The following is a 19,921-nucleotide window of genomic DNA, read 5'->3' as shown; positions in this document are numbered from 1 at the left end:
AAGTCGCGCTACTAGATTACTAGTGCTGGCATATGACCTTTGTAGGCAAACCGAAAACTATTCGATCTGCTTCGAAGTCAGTCAGTCAGTTTATTCTGAGGGCCTGGTTGTATCGATAGGGTTGTTATCATTCAAGTCCGAAGCCTTCAGTTTAGATGTTAACCTGCAGGCGTGAGCTGTGAATGGTCACTTCTTTTTCTTCTGTCTCTTTCGAGTTCAAGCTATGCAAGATGACCAAACTGACCTTTTAGCCAATGAGTGCCTCTTGTTTGGAAGGTATTTCACCTTAAGTGAATTAATTCTGTATCGGGGCTCATTTCACATGAGCCTTTTATGCATTTTTTTTACGGTACGGTTCACTTTCACCCATTTGCATGACAGAGAGGGGGGGCGGAACGCGACTTGCGATTCTGCCGGCTCCCTTCCTCTCGGCCATACAAATGCCAAAGCATTTGCGCTGCAATGTATTTTAAAGCCAGTGCAAATGCTGGGGATTCCTATGGAGACCGTCGGGCCTCATGCACCGGCATAAAGCAGGCCGACTCCATAGACATCCATTATGCACGCTGCCCTCCCTACTTGAATGGCAGGCGGCGTGTAACATTAAACGACGACTACCATGCAAACGTGGCAGGCAGCATTTAATTGTAAACGCTGCCTGCCATGCGAGCACGGTAGGCAGCGTTTACCCATTTGCATGGTGGAGTGCAAATGACCCAAATTTGGAGGTATGGACCAGGCTATGCCCGAGTGCAAACGTAACAGGTACCCGCCATCAAATTACAATTTTATATAAAATGAGCTTGATTGTCTGAACTCACTTGTTATTATTTATTGTTTGCTTGTTATCACTTGATGCTGTTAATATTTTTACCATTTTAAACAGCATCAGTGTGCATTTTTATTATTAGTATTTGCATGTACGTGCTCCTTTATTACAGTTTGTCTGTTTGAAATCTGGTGATTTTGGTCAAATAACTTTGTAAACCAATACAATGATTTGTTTACTCCACATCCTATTCCAGTGTTTAATACCCATGCTTCATCATCATCTTTTCCACGGTCCATGGCCTTCACCTTTTTGGCAAAGTAAACCCACTTTCAACTCTTATAGGCCCATTCCTTTTGATGACCCTTTGCTGCGTATCGTTCTCATTCTTCACGCTGAGCGTCTCTTTTTTTAGGCCAGGCGAGCTTACGCTCATCAGGAATTTGGAAAGAATTCTGGCAGTCCATGTGTATGAATTACAATTAAAGTGGGCGGACTCATCAACAAATGCACTGGATGTGACGTTGCCAAAAATGAGCATATCAAGGTGAAATAGGCACATTTCATTAAATTGGCTTTGCATAATCACCCAATTTGCACAGGACGAATGGCATTTGCCTTTCATAAAATCAACACACACAAAACCAAAGAGATTATTTACTTCCAAAAAAATAAAAATAAATAAATAAACGTTAAAAAGGTGCGCATGTTTTAAACTCCAAGAACCAATACTAAAATTTTCCCTGGGACTTCTGAAATGGGACAGGTTAGATTTAGTGGTTTGTTATTCTTCGTTAGGTTATATAGTGCTGTGGTGAAGTGTCCAGACTACAAACCTGACGACTGTGGTTTGATCCGCGAGATCGGCTTTAATTCATAAATTCAAAGAGGACATCCAATGTTTCTCATTTTAGCGGGGGGGGGGGGGGGGACGGAGTCCACCCTCTGAAAAAAGTGGGTGGACTCCGTCTTCCCGCGTGTACCCTCGACTTGAGCTTGAAGGAACACAACGGCTAAAGGAACAGAACGAACAGATCAAGAGAAAGGTTTAGCAACGTTACCTGAGCTACTGAGGCCTGAGGGTTCCTCATCAGGTTCATGATGGTGCGCTTGGACACCCACTTTATCTGGTAAAAGAACGACGTGTTGTACGTTATCTGTCTGGTAAATATGTTGGTCTTCACTTTTTCCTTGGTTGACATCCTTTCCAATTTGGCTTTGGTTTCTTGGCAGAAGCTAGTGCGGCTGTATAGCTCTGATAATTTCTCAACCACCGACCGGTCGTCAGAGTTTTTCACTTCCATAGCATCTTTGGATGGTAGAAAAAATAAGTTACAAAAGAATGGAAGGTCAGTGATAATGATGTGTTATTTATATAGCGCCTTAATCCAAAGTGCTTTACAGAGCACGTATTGACATACAATATCACCCATATTTAACCCATGACAAGTCTATGGACATAATGCATTAAAATGGTTGTCAACACTCAAAACCATCTAAAACATTGTTAACGGAAATAGAATAAGCTCTGGCAAAGCAAATGGTTTTTGCTTGTGTATGGTCATTTGGCAACAATTTCCATCATATGCGTACACGCAACCATCATTTCTTGGATATTGTCATGATAGGCTCAGGTACTCATCATTTAACATGTATTGCAATCCTATACAAAATATTGCAATCCTATGGCTTGGTTCTTACAAGACTGCCACGCTTTGCCATCAAAGGACAGGCACCAATTAAATTGCCCGATATGGACATCCAAACAATAGCCAATCACACCATTGCCATGTCTGGCAACAAAAGCCCAAACATTTGCAATACATCCAGGCAAGGTTAGCATAAATCCAGCTACTCACAACATTGTCATATTCCAGATGCTGATATCATATGATAGGTACAGACGAGTACAATGTGTTGCCATCATATGCCCCTGATTTGTACAAATATACCAGTTGCCGGCTTCAAATGCCAAAATGTCAAAGCGTTTGGCCTGCATTGCCATCAAATGCACGTGTACTCATGCCATTGTCCATTTTTGCCATTAAATGCTTACAAACTCGAAACTGTTGCTAGGTATTGTCATCAAATGACTAAGGTACTAGCATCATCTGGCAGGTATTCAAATCAAATGCCCAAGTGCTGAAACAATTACAAAGAATTGTGTAACTTACCCGATACTTATAGGCCCATTTTTGGGAACACTTAAGCAGTTTTGCTGAGCTTATCCCTGTCCTTATGCAGGCTGATTTTGCATTAGATGTCTTTCATAAAAGATTGGGCACCTTTTTTTCCAGCAGGACCCAGGACACTCTATCAAACAACATGTGTACATGTGGATACTAAAGGGAGTGGGCTGAGCGTTTGAGTGGTATTGTTTTGATTCAAAACCAATCAAATAAAAAAACAAAACAAACACACACACGCAACCTTTTATCTGCAGTGTACACCATCTGTCTACACTGCACGCTCTCTTGGCTTCAGTGCATATTTCTGGGTGGACCAGGGACGAGGCCACGTGTGATACCCATAAATTAGCACTTGGGATGCAGGAACCAGCCAATCAGATTTCTGACAACAGGGCTGAACCTCACAGTATAAGCCTGTGTTCTGAGCAACTAAAAGGCTGCTCACGCCCGCCCCACCCTCTTCTGCCCACCAACCCCTTCCCACCGGTCTCTGCTCCGTTCTCTCCCCACCCACTACCCCACTTACAACAATAAAGGGTTGGTTGTCAGATTTGTTTGGGGCTGTGCCTATCAATTGCTAATCACAGGAACTAGTTGCTTAAAAGAGAAAGAGGGCTGCCCCTTTCTGGGATTGAGCCTACAAACAACAGGCAAACTAATTATATCTGTTATGAAAAGAATTCCCAACAGGTTGACGCTCCTCTAAAAACAAAGTCAAATGGAATTTAATGAAATTATCTCTGTTTTTAGAGTGATATTATTCAACCTAGTCTTTTCAGGTACATTTATTAGAAGTTCCAATTGCATAAATCCACACAGTAACATAACAAATATGGTTTCATTAAACAAATCATAATCATCCTTTGTGTATGGTGGTTAGTAAGGTGACTTAGAAAATCTATGGTAACAAACAATTGACAAATATTGACCCTTCAAAATTTGATCAATTACTCAATGTACAACCATTACAATGTACCAACATTTTAGAGAAATTACCCCACTTAACTTCTTGATTTGGCAGCGGCACCACTGCCTCTGCACTCAGTGTCCCAGGCCTCAATGGAAATTGAAGAGGAGCGCAGCCTTCCATTTTCATGGTGGCAATCTTAGGTAAGTATATGTTTGAATGAACGGGATGACACAAGGGAGTGCCCCGTTCATTTAAACAAAATGATTGCTATCAGCACCCTGGATAAAAAACTTGGGGTGCTAATAGCAATAACACCTTCGGAGAAGACTAGGGGGACTATTCAACAGGGACATTTAATCAAATATATTATGAATTCTGTTGCACATAGTGCAAACAACTATAAATGAATTTGTTTTCCTGATTTTGGAAGTAATAACAATAGCTCCGTTTATCACATTATTACAGCAGCTATGCATTAGGCATGTGAAAGTTCCTTTTTTAATGGCTGTGATTATTGGTTGTTTATACTGTGTACTTATGACATTTGCACAAATAAATATTCATTTTTAGTGCAAATATTAGTTTTGAAGAAAAGATTGCAGCTAATTGGTTATCTTTTTGAAGAATTGTCTGATTTTAGAATTACTGATTTGATGGACTTAATCAGCTAACTGAACAATATTTCAATACAAATCATTTTTTTTCCCAGTGCCTTCCTTGAATTTACTTTCTGGAAAGTGCTTCAATAGATTCGTTCAGTATCGTGTAAAAGGGTAGCCTCTCCCTATAACTTCAACCTAAATCCAGCTTGAAAATTCTGGACATTTGAGAAAAAGGAATCACGTTTGAGGATTTTAAATGGTGAAAACTATCATAAAAATCAATGATGGTCATTGTTTTTTAAAAGTTTGAGATTAATTTCTCTTCCTTCAATTATCCTGTGGGATCCAAAAAATATACCCCCGTTTTAGTCACTGTGAACTTGAAAATAGGATGTGGTTGATAAATCTGTGTCACAAATTGTAAAAAATGCTGCTGTCACTTCCAATAATATGAACATGTAATCTCCTAATCACATGAATTTTAGCACCCCATTTACTCATTAAAGATGCATGATGTCCCTCAGCATTTAATTAATACATTCACAAGTCTTGGGGCATATTTAGTCCCCACCAAAATACCTCTTGATTGAAAAAAAGTTGATTGTAAAGCAAAACATTATTCCGAAGTAAAACAATTCAATAGCTGCAAGAGGAAATAGAAGTTGACGTGCAAAATTGGTTGCACGTTGAAAGCTTGAGACACATGTTCAAAAGCTTCCAGTTGAGGCATGTTTGTATTTAAGATTGTTTTATCTAACAATTTTGTATTGCATTTGATACATTTCTCTCAATTTGATTAATTTGAATAACAAAAAATCTGTGGTACCGCCTAAAGTTGATTTGTTGTAAACAATTAATTATTTGAGAAAAGTAACTATCCACACTGAGAAGAGTTCCACCTCATCATTACTTTGTGTGACTACAAATATGACTACACATCTGCTGGGTGGTTTTATCAGACATTTGTGTACATGCAGTGTAGTGTAAAACAGCAGGCAGTGTAGTACAACTGGGAGAAAACAGTTTGTTGCCTTCAATATCTAAAACGTTTGAAATACCAATTCAATCAAACCCGTCACAATACTTTAATCACATTTCTGACATTGGAGATTTCTTTGGTTTTCTAGAGATTGTAATCTTTAACATTTTGAATAACTAAGTCCCTCATCCTTATAAACCGGATTTATAACAACAAACTTACTTCCTTACATTTTCTTTCTTGTCATTTGCAGGGCACCTTTCACCATAATTATGGTCCCAAGGTGCTGTTGGCTGAATGCCCTTGGAGCGCCCAAGTCCAGATTTGGCAGTAGTAGGAGGTGCTTTTATGTGTCTGCATTTCAGCCATTAAAGTTATGTGAGGGTGGCCAAGACCCTGCTAGCCACTCATGTCTGAATGGAGTGTGGATGGGCAGGGAAGGATTGTTTTTAAGGAGACAGAGAATGTGAGAAGCTACAATTCGAATGTTCGTCTTCTGAAATAGTTATATGTAGCTTTTTTTGTCAAAACATAACAAACCAACCTCAGTCTGAAGTAACAAAACCTGTAATTCTTTTGATGCGTGTGCAATAGGTTAAATTGGCGCGTTGGTATGAATTATCTCTAAGGAACATTTTTTGACAAACTTGCAGGTTGCATTTCATGAAAATATTTCAGTTAACCTTCCAGAAAAACAATTGTAGATTCACTGTCATTTCAAATTTTGCAGAAAGTACAAATTAAAAACCCTTTGTATTTCAATTTCCTAAGTTGATAATAAAGCTGTTTATAAGTTGATAACTGAGATTTTGAAGTCTGATCAGGATTTACGTCCGTGTTTCTTTTGTCTGTAGAATGGTTTGTTATATAAAAAAAGAGACGTTTTTGATAATGTGATAGAAGTGGAAAGAGTAACTTTAGATAACGTACCTTCCATTATTTGTACATCTGAAGATTTGAGCTGCTACCTGTGTTAGCTATTAGCCTTTTAAAAAGAGTTTTCTGTCAATTACATGAAGCCTCAAACCCCAATGAAAATAGCTAGCCAAAGGCCGAGGCAGGTAAGAAACAGTCACTAGAAAAAGGATGAGAAGTAGAGTCTTTATAGGAAGGCACAGCAAAGGTCAGCTAAGAGAAAGTGACTGAAAAAAAACATGAGACTTTATTAGAAAAGATGGGTTCAATTAGTCTGTAGCCAGAGGAAAATAAAGGTTGTTGTGAATCTTACATGATTTGTGAGGTCGTCATTGGCAGCCATCTGCCACAATATTTACATGCAAACTTTGATTAAAAAAATAATATATCAACAACGGTGTGAGAGCCCCTCTACTGAGAACGAACACAGCCAAATAGCCTGTTCAATGGGTAGGTTCCCAATTGGGTGGGTCTACAACCACGTTTTATCTCGCTGTACAACTCACAGAGGAGAAATTACCATTTGCATATAAGTCTGGTCCCACCCACCTGGGTAGTCAACTCACCGGAATTCTAGGCAATTCTCTGAAAAAGAGTACCAACAGCAACCCTAGACACGTGTTGTCAGCCTTGTTGGGCCTTGTCTGGGGATGTTGATGGTACTTCAAATGAGAATTACCTAGCCTGTCAGTGCTGGACTGCCCTTGTGGGTGGGACTAGACTGATATGCAAATAGTTATATCTTCTCTGTGAAGGGTAAGTGAGCTAAAATGCGGTTGTAGACACTCCTGAGTGGAAGAAATTCCATAGAACAGGGCATTGTACCCATGTTCTCTCTCAGTAGAGGGGCTCCCACACTATTGTTTAATTTGTCAAATTTGGAGTTTAATCCCAAGTAACCCAGGGTAATCCAGACGTGGACCCCTTGCTCACCGTGCCTTAGAGAGGCTCAGCTTCACCTCACTGTGGAGGCCTAACAAAGCTGAAACACATGTCTAGGGTTGTTGATGGTACTCTTCTTCAGAGGAGAATTGCTTAGCATTCCGGTGTTGGGCTGTCCTTGTGGTTGGGTCCAGATTGATTTTAAATAGTTATTTCTTTTCTGTGAAGGGTGCAGTGAGCTAAAATGTGGTTGTAGACCCCCTTGAGCAGACGAAATTCCATAGAACAGGGTATTTAACCAATGTTTGTTGTCAGTAGAGTAGCTCCCACACTATTGTTAAACAAAATAATTAATTGTTACTGAGTGGACAAACCCAACTGGTATGGTACCACACATTGAAGTAGACGCAGATGTAGTAATTGTTATAGTTGTGGCTCCTTCGGTGATCAGGAGCACATGAATGAACAAGAGCCTAAATGCCCAAATACTGCAATATGGCTGCTCAAAGAGATTTTATCTTTTCACTTAGGAAGAGAAAGAAACAAGGACCAAAAAGGTCGAGTAAACGAAAACTAACCTAATGACTCCAAGAAATTCCTACAACGTTTAGACATTCGATCTATCACAAAGAAACACCCAAGCGCTCTAAAGAACCACCAAAAGACTCCGGTGGTAGCGCCCAAATGGAATTAGCACTGGAGATGCTAAATGAAACCCAAGCTCCAACTACCAAAGAAAGAACAACAAATTTGCAAGTTGAAATCATGGAGGAACTAATGAATGGGTCTGTGTATTCAGTCGAGGATGAACCCATCGTTCCACGTCAAAGATCCTTGGATCAAGTAGTAATTTGCAACCCAATAACACCGGAATTCCAATATAAACCACATTTCTATCGAAACACTGAGGGCCTACTATTGACAAATGAGCTAAAATCATCCGACAATTTTGTAACATTAGAACAAAAAAGATTAGTGTCTGATAAGAAACATAAGGTCGCGAACAAAGAGAAGATTGAAGAAAAACCTGAGAGAATATTCTTGGATGGTTGGGTGGATGAATGGGAACCGTCGATACCAGGCTGTAAAATCGACCTAGATAAATGCATGTTGTTGGAAAGAGTGCTCCATAAAGACAATGAGTTAATTATGAATCTTGCCAATGTCGCCAGACACTTACACCACATTCCTACGTTGAGAGCTATTGGTTCAAATGATATTGCACCACATTCCTAAACTGAGAGAAATTGGTTCACATGATATTGCATTGGTTGAGTTTTTATGTGAGAACAGCCTCCGCAGAGTATTGATCCATCTAAACTCAATCTTGATTAATCAAACGTTACTGGAAGCAGCACCATGTTTGCTTCCCTTAGTCTCTGATTTAACTGAGGCAACCTAGGGATGCTCACAAGCTGGAAAATCAACCGGAGGGATATGGGGTAGAATTATAACTAGGATAACAATTTAAAAAAAAAAAAGAATTCGGAAAGGGCTAGTTACAGTATTTCGAGAGGAGGCCTTGTTAACAGGAGAGGAGATGTTACATTTATTCTCCTATTCACGACCTCCGTTTAGTAGAACCTTCAGAGGGCAGAGAAGTCTTGAAAGGAAAATTGTAATGCAGAAGGGAAGGATGCTTTATAATACTGAGGAGGGCCCATGGGTTTCACCTGCTAAAGCCTTGGCATTGGATAAAAAAGGGAAATAACTAAACACTAACAAACCCTAGATCCATAACAATAGGCTTTTGGAATGCGAGAGGTTTCACCCACCTGTTTTGTAATGGCCAGTTTAAATTTAAGGTTTTTGATATACTCTATCTCCAAGAGACATGGTTGTGCGCAGCCCTGAGTTTAGATGGATATCCTATTTACCTTAAGTCAGCAGTAAAAGAGCAGAGAAGACGACCAGTGCTGGGCCTTTTGGTAGCTCTTAGATGCAGTGTAGGAATATAATTAGTAGATGTGAGCAACCCTATTCCTTATATTCAGATGGTAACACTAAATTTGAACAACCCGAGTATTATGGAATGACCTGATATGTAATTTTCAACCTATATTGGAATCCGGTAGGGCTATGGGATACTGAATTTGTGGAGTGTGTAATGGAGTTGTTTGATGAGTGCTACGCAAACTAGGAAAATCTGATCATTCTAATCTGTGGGGATTTAAATATGACCTGCCTTGACAAAAAGGAAAAGATCCTGAAGGAAGAGAGTTATTTCTCAAAACATACAGTGGCAAGAGGAGTAAAATGGGTAAAGGAAACCAACCTTACAACTTCCAAATACTTAATGGGCAGATGGAAGGTGATTTGCCATGGCGTCTGACCTAGCATAAGGGTTCTCAATCGGAAATCCTGGACATATTTATTTCAAGAAATGCACTACACCTGGTAATTAAGTTTGAGTCTATTACATCCTCTGATAACAATCATAATATATTAAAAATGACTTGGGGAAGCTTAAAAAGCCCCATGAATTGTATTATGGAAACCAGGTAAAGCGTACGCACAGTGGAAACCTATTGAGAATGCGAGCTAAAAAGAGCAACGTATTCATAGAAAGATATAAAATGACTACATAAGAAATCTGAGTGGCACAATTACCTCAGAGTTACTTGAACACTCCACTATTCTCGTAGACAAAACAGAGGTCTGAAATCGAGGTCCTATGCAGGCGTTCCAACCAAAGCATATCTTTAATTTACAATAAATGCTTAAAATAGAAATTAATCAAATAAAAGCTAATGTGGGATTAGAAAGTGACGTTGAAATTAAGAAAAAAAGCAGCAATACAGGAATTAGGTACGGTTGTATAGAGCCATCATGCTTCAACAGACTATGGGCCTCATTCTGAGTTGGGCGGTAAGGGTTAACGGTCACCGGTAAGGAACCCGATGCCAGTAAACCCTTACCGCCCAATTCCGAGTTCCCTTAGCGGGACCCGCAAAGGACGTGTGGTCTGACCACACGTCCTTTACGGGTCCCGCTAAGGGACCAGGGCACTAATAACGGGCCTGCTATTTGCGGGCCCATAATTAGCACCTTCCTCCTTCCCATTTGAGCCCTATGGGTGCTCAATTGGAAATGGTTGGTTGAATGGGGACTTACCGGATCCACACAGGTCGGAATGTCCCGGTAAGTCCCCATTCAACCATACCGGACCCGGACCTGGTTTTGGGGGCAGCCATGTGCTAATAGCACCATGGCTTCCTCCAAACTCGAATGAGGCCCTATGTTGGAAAATATGGCCAAACGACGAATGGGTGAAATGTGGCAACTAATTGCCTCCCTAGAAACTTCACAATCCACTCTCCAAACGCGGTATCAGAGGAGTTGTGGTTTTCCCGTTTCTCCAATCTTTTTAGTGCTCGTAACAAAGTAACAGAAATAAAAGAGACCCATAGTTGAAGACAGGCCTTTTTCTCATAGAAAAGCAGGACATCATAGCCCTTATAAAAAAAAGTAAGTGGCTCTTGAGCACTTACGCATGCCATGATGAAAAAAGAACTAGAACTATGGGCAGATTTGCTGCATCATCATTTAGGCTAGTGGTGAAATTAAGACAGGTGCCCCCATTATGGAAGACGGCCATTATCGCTCCAATTTAAAACAATGGCAATAAGACTAATTCTAAAATCTATTGCCCTATTTGATGTTGCGGGCGCAATGTTTGCCTCAATAATTTTGGAGGGTCTTGCAACATGGGTGGAGTCTTTGGGACGGTCTGACATCTTCTAATATGGTTTTGTAAAAGGAGTAGGCACGACCCCGAATCTGTTTTTACTTAACATCATGAAAACTCAAACTCTCATAAAAAACACACTGATATATCTTCACAGATATCCGCTTCTCTGTCCCTTCTCCTGATCTATGGACTTCTCATCTCATCTCTGCTCTCTCTCCCCTCACATCTTTACCCATTAATGGTGGCACTAAATGGGAAGTCCTCTTGGAGTGCTTTGCATCATCCAGGTTTATCATTAATGTCTACCACACTGGCACCACCCTGGTTCAGGGTCCCCAACCCAACCTCCTCCTCTTTGACCGGTGTCTAGCATCCCTCATCAACTTCATTCCTACACCTGCTACTCCTTCTTCCACTCTTTCTGCCCCCCAACTCCTCTGACTGGTGTACCACGATCCTGTACCCATCCTCGGAAAACCTTCAAAGGTGGAGACCTCTTGCTTCTAGCCATGCTTAATGCTCGCTCTGCCATGAAACACTCAGACGACATCTGTCTCCTTGAAGACCTTGACCTCGATATCATTGCTCTTACCGAGACGTGGTTCAAGGCCAGCTCAGTCACTGCTTTTGACTCCCTTCTCCCTAAATGCTACAAGATCATCTCCAGGCCTTGCGCTAACCATGCTGGCGGTGAGGTTGCTCTGATCTTCCCTGAGTGGGTCCCTTCTTCTCTAATACCCCACCCAGCCTTACTCTTACTTTGAGAGCTTGGTCTGCAAGCTGGTTGTCTCTCCCACATCCTCTCTGACCACTGTCACTATCTACAGGCAACCTGGCTCTACTACCATGTTCCTCTCTGAATGGGCGGATTTCTCCTCCACTCTCCTCACTACCACCTCTAAACTCCTTTTTGTAGGTGATTTCAACATCCACCTTGACTCTTCATCCACGGCATCTACTCTCTTCCGTGACCTCTGCTCCTCGCTCTCCCTCTCCATTATCCCTTCTGGTCCCACCCACAGGGCTGGACACACTTGACGCTTTCTTCCACACCGATCTTCCACTCTCCACCCCTCTCGTGGTCAGACCACTCCCTCCTCCCTTCTCACCTGGGTCCGCTCTGCCCCCTGACAGCATCTCCCCCAGCCCTGCCAACCTTGTTCACGGACATCTGTTTGATGAAACTAGTATCAGTTATTGCCTTTGCATCTACCTTCGCTACAGACTCTGTCTGACACTGCTCTCAGCAACATCCATCTGGCCATTACCAACACCCTTGACATTCTTGCCCCAGTCATGAGGAATCGCCTGAAACATGCCTCTGAGCGGAACACCTGGTACGACTCCGAACTTGCATCTTTGAAACGCAGGTGCAGAGCTGCGGAACGGAAGTGGCAGACTTCAGGCTCATCCTCTGACAAACTGGCCTGTCGCCTGCTCCAAAGACAATACAGACTCTCCATCCACACCAAGCAAAGGGCCATCCAGGCTCGTGTCTCTAGTGCATTCAACAACACGGCTGAACTATTAAATCTGCAGGGACCTAGCCAACCCTTCCACAGTCTCCTCCTCACCTCTTCCCTCCCAGGCCCTCTGCAATGCATTAGCCACACACTTCACTGCAAAATCTCAGGACTTCCCCAGTACCCTTGTGTCCCACTCCTCCTCTCCTTTCCCCAGCCCCCTGCCTCCTGCAGCCTCCCATCTTCCCTCTGCCTTTCTGTCCTCCTTCTCTCCCATCACACCTGATGAGGTCACCAGAGTTGTCCGCCCCATGAATGTCTCCTCCAAATAGGTTCCCCCCTGCTCCTCCAGGACCATTAAGGACAACATTGGTTCTCTTGCCCCTGCACTTGCTGACTTCTGCAACAACCCTTGCTACTGGATCTCCTCCCTCAAGCACTCCTTGTGCGACCCGTCCTGAAAAAACCTTCAGCAGACCCTGCTTGTCCAGCCATCTACCACCCCGCATCTATCACCCCCTTCCTTGGGAAACATTTGGAGAAGCTGGTCTTCACCAAACTCACCCAGCACACTGAACTTGTTGGTTGCATCCACAACCATCAATTTGGATTCCTCCGAGCATTCAGAGGCAGGGAAACTGCTCTTCTGAACACCCGTGAGGAACTGCTCGTATCTCTTCATTCCATCTCTCCTGCTGTTCTCATGCTACTTGATCTTTCCTCTGCATTTAATACAGTCAACCACTGCATCCTCGTAAAACAGCTCCACGACAGCATAGGTATCTTGGAGCGGGCACTGGACTGGCTGACCTCCTTCCTCAATGACTGCACATCCCAGGTTATTCTGGGCTCCCTCTGCTCCCCCACTTCTATCTCCACCTGCAGTGTACCCTAGGGCTCCAACGTCTCCCCCTGGCTTTTAATCACCTATCTTGCCCCACTTGCACACCTCATATCCACCTTCTCCCCTAAATTTCAGTGTTACGCTGATGACGCACATCTCTTTTTCAAACTTCCCTCTGACCCTCTCCCTAGCTTCGCCATCATTCCTATCTGCCATCCAGTCCTGATGCACTTCCAATGACCTCTGCCTCAACGCCAGAATGACTGAGATTCCTCATATTGGGACTCCTGCTCCCTCTTTCGGCCCCTCCCTCTGGCCATCTTCAAAGGGTGCTCCCCCTTCATCTGAAGCCAGAAACGTGGGAGTCATCTTCGACTCCTCTCTTACCCTCCTCCCTCATATTCAGGACCTTGCCAAGAAGTCCCACTTTCAACTCTACCTCCTCAAAGGAATTCTTCCTTTCCTCACTTTCCCCCAAAAGCTCAATGTCTCTAGTGCTCTGGTTCTCTCTTGGCTAGAATACTGCAATACTTTTTCCTTAATCTACCCGCTTCGTCTCTATGACCCCTCCAGCAGATCCAGAATAGAGCTGCAAGACTTATCCTTGGCCTCAAGCACAGGGACTGCATCTTTCCAGCCCTAAAACTCTCTACTGGCTTGCGGTTGCTGCAATGATCAAGTTCAAATCCCTCTGCATCATCCAGAAGGCTGTCGGGGCCCATAACATCTTCAATTTTCTCTCACTAAATACGCTCCCTCCAGCTCTCCACATTCCTCTGGCACCAACTCCCTGTGTTTTGAGCGCTTCACTCTACAGTGTGCCGGTGGCTGATCTCTTTCCGCAGCAGGCTCCCTCCTATGAAACAGCCTCCCCCTTCCTCTGTCTTGAGCCGTTTCTCCTCAAATTCAGTAAGCTCCTCAAGACTTTCCTTTTCACTTCCTCCTTCCCTTCATCTCTCCTTTGCTAATACTCCACAGTTGCTGAGATTGGTGACCAGGGGCCTCATTTGTCTCCCTTGGCCCTGGTCTGACTTACCCAATCACCTTCAGCCTCTGCCGGGTCCCAGCACCTGCACTTATTTTACCTATAAGCAGACCACTCACCTAGGCCCTTACAGCTGCTCACTCCCTAGCACTTCCCACCTGGCACTTCCCTCCTGGCATACCATACACTTATTCACCAACCCCATCTCCCTTCTCTCTCTCTTTCTCACTCTCTCTCTCTGCACTTGGACGTTCTGAATGCTCACAAGGCCTAGTAGGTATGCCTCGATCTTTCATTGTTGTAGCTGTTTTTCATTCCCATGTTCCCTCCCCATTCCCCTGTGGGCACTTTGAAACACAATTTCATTGCTGTATAAGCACCTTACAAATGCACAATAAATAGATAAATGAATTGACCTGGCCCAGGCGTTCAATAGCATAGACAGAAAAATCCTATGGGCTAAACATGAGGAATGGGATTGCCTATGCCACTTATTCAGTGCAATAAAAGCCCTATATTAGTCTACCTCACTGAGTTAAATTGGACATGACTGGGCGTACAGCCAAACCAATTAAAACTGGTGAAGGCCTTAGCCCCAGCCTTATTTAATCTGTTTGTCTTGGGCCTGGTAGTTATGTTGGGAAGGGGGGGGGGTCTTTTCCACCTCGACTAGACGGCAGGGCATTGAGCTGGTTGCTCTACGCAGATGACCTTGTTCAATTGGACCAGACACCAATAGGCCTGCAGCGCCACCTCAATGCCTTAAGGTGTATGTTGAGTTGAATGGCCTGAGGGTAAACATGGCCAAATCAAGAGTCCGGTCCTTCATTCCCCCTTAACCAAGCATACACTACATTGTCAATGGCCTCTGAATGACGAGATTCTACAAAAGGTTGAAAACTTTACATACTTGGGTATGTGTCTGAACACTAGTTCAAATGCTGGCCCGAGAGGAAACATTTTAAGAGCAAAGACTACAAATCTGGCCACTAAGGGACGTGCTCTATTGAGAAGGTATGCTAGCTACTCACTAGGGCCAGTCCTAAACATTTGTAAGTTGATGGCTATGGTCAAACTAACCTATGACGCAGAAGCTTCATTTGCACTGCCATCCACTATCTGGGCTATCCTGGATATGGAGGAGAGTGCTTGCATTGCCTAATGGAGTCCCAATCCAACTAACGACGAATTATCTGTGTTTCCTCTCCATGTATGCAATGGTGGTGTGGAAATCCCTTTCATTGTATCGCAAATGTTTATCCAAAGAGGGGCATTTTGTGTTTTAAACGATCAGGGACACAATTCTAAAACAGAAAGAAGTGATCTTGAATTAATGGAAATATTCTTGCTGTAGTATTCTCGAAAAAACCTGGCATGACTGAAGATGAGCTACTAGCAAATCCAGTTGGAGTAAAAGTCAAACTGTGGACGATGGACTGGATTGAGGCACAAGCTGTTCTATTCTTGAAGTCTTGAGGGCAGAACCACTCTGGTGCTCATGAGGCTACAGAAAAACAAAACAGGCGATTGCTGGAAGGATTTCAATTAATCTGAACCTCTGGCATTGCCGTGGGTAAGCCTCCAGATCATCGTTATTTGCCTGCCAATCCATTACAAAAGGGGAAAGACCATATGCAAATTAGGCTTGGTCCCACCCCAAAAGGGGCAGTGCAGTTCCAACTGCTTGGTCCCATCACTTCTGCACAAGATCACAAGCATCCCCAAACAAGTATCGGCCTGGTTGGGCCTCACCAGTGAGGAGTAGCTTGGCTCTCATCAGTAAGGAGTAGCTTGGGTCTCATCAGTGAGGAGTAGCTTGGGCCCCATCAGTGAGGAGTAGCTTGGGCCCCATCAGTGAGGAGTAAAATGGCTCCCATCAGTGAGGAGTAGCAGGCACGGGACCCACGTCTGGTCATACCAGTCCCACTCGGGGTGACTTACGCAAAACAAAAGAGGTGATGGCTGGAAGGTTTGGAATTAACCCTAACCTCTGGCAATGCTCTGGGCACCCCTCTAGACCATCTAACGATTTTCATCAGTTGTAGGCTTTATGAATTGGATGCAAGGAAGTAGGCACCAATCTGAAATGCCCATGAGCATCTCCTGATTTCTTCCAGGGCAAATCGATCAGTTAGGCCCAATAGGTACACAGGCATTTTGCAAGAAACACAAAGCAAATCGTTAAACGTCTCCTCCGACTGGTTCAGAGAACAGTCAGCGTCCCACTCATTGTCATTCATTCTTTGGATATTGCAAGTGCCAGAACCATGTTTTTGATGTGAATTCAGGCAGAAACAGCAAAAGTTTACACACCTAAATTAATGTCCTCCAAATTATTATTAAGTGCCACAGCAGTGGAGTCTCCATTGATGATATCCAGAAAGAAGTCAGCAGGATTGTTGTATGGCTCACAGACATATCCTGAAAAAACAAGCAAGAGAGTAATCTGCAAAATGAATGATGTAATCTGCAACAAAACCTAATGTGTTCAGGTAACTGGTGTCAGAAATTGTGGTGGAATAACTGTGCCTTTTCTCGTTCTGCCGTAGCTTATGCATCCAAGCGGGCGAGCATCCTTTCATGAAATGCATCTTATTTGTATTGTTTACACAGTCTTATAAAAGACCTTCTACATACAGCCAAATTTTAAGCAATGACCACAGTCCCAAAGTATATAAAGATATTCGTACAACCATTTTATACACTTCAAGGTACAACATTATTAATCCTCAATCTCATTTAAAATCTTAAAAACACATTCACAATAATTTACCATACAATACATTCAATTAAGACTATCACCCTGTAAAAACTTCTCACAATTCCTGTATATGGCAATTCCCAATACTATTGCTATATTTCAGCAAGAAACGCCATCTTAATTTGCAAAGGCTCCAGCATTCCAATCACTAGGTGCTTGATAGTTTCAGTAACCATCTCCCCACAGACCCAGCAATAGCGTCCATGTCAGTGTATTCCTTTCCAATCCCCGATGATTTCCATAGTGTTCACAGAGTTAAATTTAATGGCTGTATATCTACTCACTGTAGAGCTATGGGCATAGGCTTTAATATAGGAAGGTGGTCTTGTGCTGTTTGAACATGTATCTAGAAACACTCCACTATTCACAAGTGATGCCACATTTACAATATTTTGTTCCCTCACTTGTAGCGGCAGAATACATTTGACCAGGAGTTTAAACTTACTATCTGTTAAGTCTTCCACACGTCTATCTAGCTCTCCTTATGCTTCACCAAGTTTCCTCATGATACTGTTTTTTATTTGCCCCTTTTTGAGCTGTAAGCATAGTAGAAACGATGTAAATAGTGATCCTTGAAATTCATTTTACCTATATAAATGTCCTTAAAGCATGTCGGCCTACATATATTACATATATCTTTGGTTGCAAATTATTGCCCTAAATGGAGACAATGGCTGTGGCTGTTCTCTTATTGAAACAATTAGACCAAAATCAATGCTTTGTCTGGAATTACACCTCGTGGAAAGAAATAGGATATTCCATTAGACGCATACATTTGCTTGTAACAATCTCAACTTTAGGTGTCAAAGTAAACATACCTATGGATTGGAAGTATTGCAATGCTTTTTCTGATTGTCCATGGTACATCAGTTTTCCACTTGCCAGCAATGTCAGGCTATCAAACAGCTTGAAGATGGTGTACCGGGGCTGGTGAATCGAGAAGATGATGGTCTTTCCTTGGCGAGACATCCTAAAAGGAAACCAAGAAAAAAATGACTTAACAACTGGTACATGCTACTACCACTACAATTTTGCATATATTCTAATTGTACAATTTCGGATCAAGGTGTAAGCTCAGGTTAACTGAGTGACCGTGGCTCTGTCTACCTACCTCGTCTTACTGGGTAACTTAAAGGGAGTGATCATTGATCCCAGGCCTTCTATGTATTTTTTATTTAAGTTGCTTTATTGGATAAAATCAAACCTTTAGCTGTATACATAATGAACACTAATACAATTTCACCTCTATGCAATATCATTAATTTCTAATATTTCATAAACGTTTTTTAAAAACAAGTCAAACTAACCATTGCATATGTCTTACCCATTTCTTTAGAATCATACAACAGCAATTTAAAAACATTATATATTTATTATTGTTTTCCAAAATCGTACTACTGCCAGTATTAAAATTATGTGTACTCTGTTTTGCTCTTGAAAATGGAAGGTGACAGTCATAGCTCTTTGGCCTTCCTTACAACTAGATCTAAAGTATTTTACATAACAATTATCAAGTGTGCTGTGGCGACATGATGGGAATGTAGGGTGTTCTAATTGAGATCACGGCTATTTGTATTGTATTGTATTTAAGACATGGTGTTCAAGTGGGAACACATACATAGTGGCAAACAATAGCCATGGCATTCCCAGATGCGAGTGCCTTACAATGGAATATTTACAAAGAAAAATTAACCAGGTAGTTGGTTGTATTTCCAGTCATTGCCTCTAAGAAGCTAGTCAGGTTGGGCCAGAGCCATCCATTTGACTTGTGCCTCTAGAATGCTGGTAAGGAGGGGCCACAATCAGTGTTATTTTTTAGGCCCTTTTCTCATGAAGGCTGGTGTGGCATGGCTGGGGTCAGATACTACATCAAGATTGTGTTTCTCCACATTCAATGAAGAAAGTGCAGAAACTGACATGGGTTGGGGCACTCTTGGCTTTTGGAAGCATGTAGGTTGGGCTTTTTAAAGGGCTGGTAAGGCTGGTTTGGAGTGAGTCTGGCAATGAACCATTACTTCGGAGAGGCCAGCCAGGCTCTGGTGAAATTAATAGAAAGTGTGCGGCTTGGTTGTTGTGGCCCCTGCATCTAAAACGGTGGAAAGAGCAAGACTGTTAGTTGGGATATTCAGGCTCATTATGGGTTGACCTGTCCAGTAATAAAGTGCTGGTATCTCCGTGTACCAGCACTTTACTGTGCCAACCAACCACAAGTATGCCGGTACTACTGGCAGGCCTGACCTGCCGGTAGATCAGGCCCCTACCGGCAGATAAATGCCTGAATCACCAGCACCGTTACAAACGGTGCCGGTGATTCGGGGAATCCCAGCCCTTGGAGTCCTGTGGGACTCCGTGGAATGGCGAGTTACTGCTTCTCTGCTGCATGTAACATCCCGGTAATACTGGGATATCTGGCGGCGGAGACGGTACAGTAGTTCCCGAGTATCCCGCCAGAATTACCGGCAGGATACCGGGGAACTTATACTGAACCCCATTGACTCAAGAAACCACCTGATAATGTATTGAAAAATGTATGCATTTGTATTCATACGTCTTCCTTGCTTTTTCTGCCCCGAAATTGCCCTTGCACACATTGATCTTAAGATCATCAAAATTCTGATTTGCTTTATAGATGTAGATTGCTTCTTATCAAAATTTCTCTGAGAATGGCTGTTTGTTGGAAAGTAAGGATGGGCATTTTGAGGAAAACTTCTTGCAGGCTTTCATCTTGTTGCATAGGATTGTAGGCCCTGAGCAATCTTGCCAAAGGCGTAGAACTCTGGATTGTGTGCGACAAGCAGTGGCGCACGATTTTGGGCTCCTTTTGCTCTGTATTGCACGAGGTGCCGCAGGTGATTATTGCCTTCTGGAACTATATGTACACAGTCCTGAGGTTGCATCTATGATTTCCAAAGTCTACGCTGACAGCTTGTA

The 19,921-nt window shown here is 42.7% G+C and overlaps 1 protein-coding gene across 2 annotated transcripts in view; it reads right to left on the bottom strand.

Moving 5' to 3' along the window:
- The window catches only part of LOC138515803 (broad substrate specificity ATP-binding cassette transporter ABCG2-like), a 570,220-nt gene that overhangs the window by 228,091 nt on the left and 322,208 nt on the right, over positions 1–19,921 (bottom strand). For both annotated transcript variants that reach the window (XM_069630538.1, XM_069630539.1), the window contains exons 7-9: positions 17,809–17,960; positions 16,543–16,650; positions 1,831–2,078 (exon numbers count right to left, since the gene is read on the bottom strand). In XM_069630538.1, the coding sequence (XP_069486639.1) occupies positions 1,831–2,078; positions 16,543–16,650; positions 17,809–17,960 (508 nt within the window). The remainder of the gene's footprint in view (positions 1–1,830; positions 2,079–16,542; positions 16,651–17,808; positions 17,961–19,921) is intronic.

The sequence above is a fragment of the Ambystoma mexicanum genome, chromosome 6q, assembly GCF_040938575.1.
Source record: "Ambystoma mexicanum isolate Mex_15411 chromosome 6q, UKY_AmexF1_1, whole genome shotgun sequence".
In the NCBI taxonomy this organism is placed as follows: Eukaryota; Metazoa; Chordata; class Amphibia; order Caudata; family Ambystomatidae; genus Ambystoma; species Ambystoma mexicanum.
Note: the sequence above shows the minus strand (reverse complement) of the source record. Positions and strands in the feature narration are given on the sequence as shown.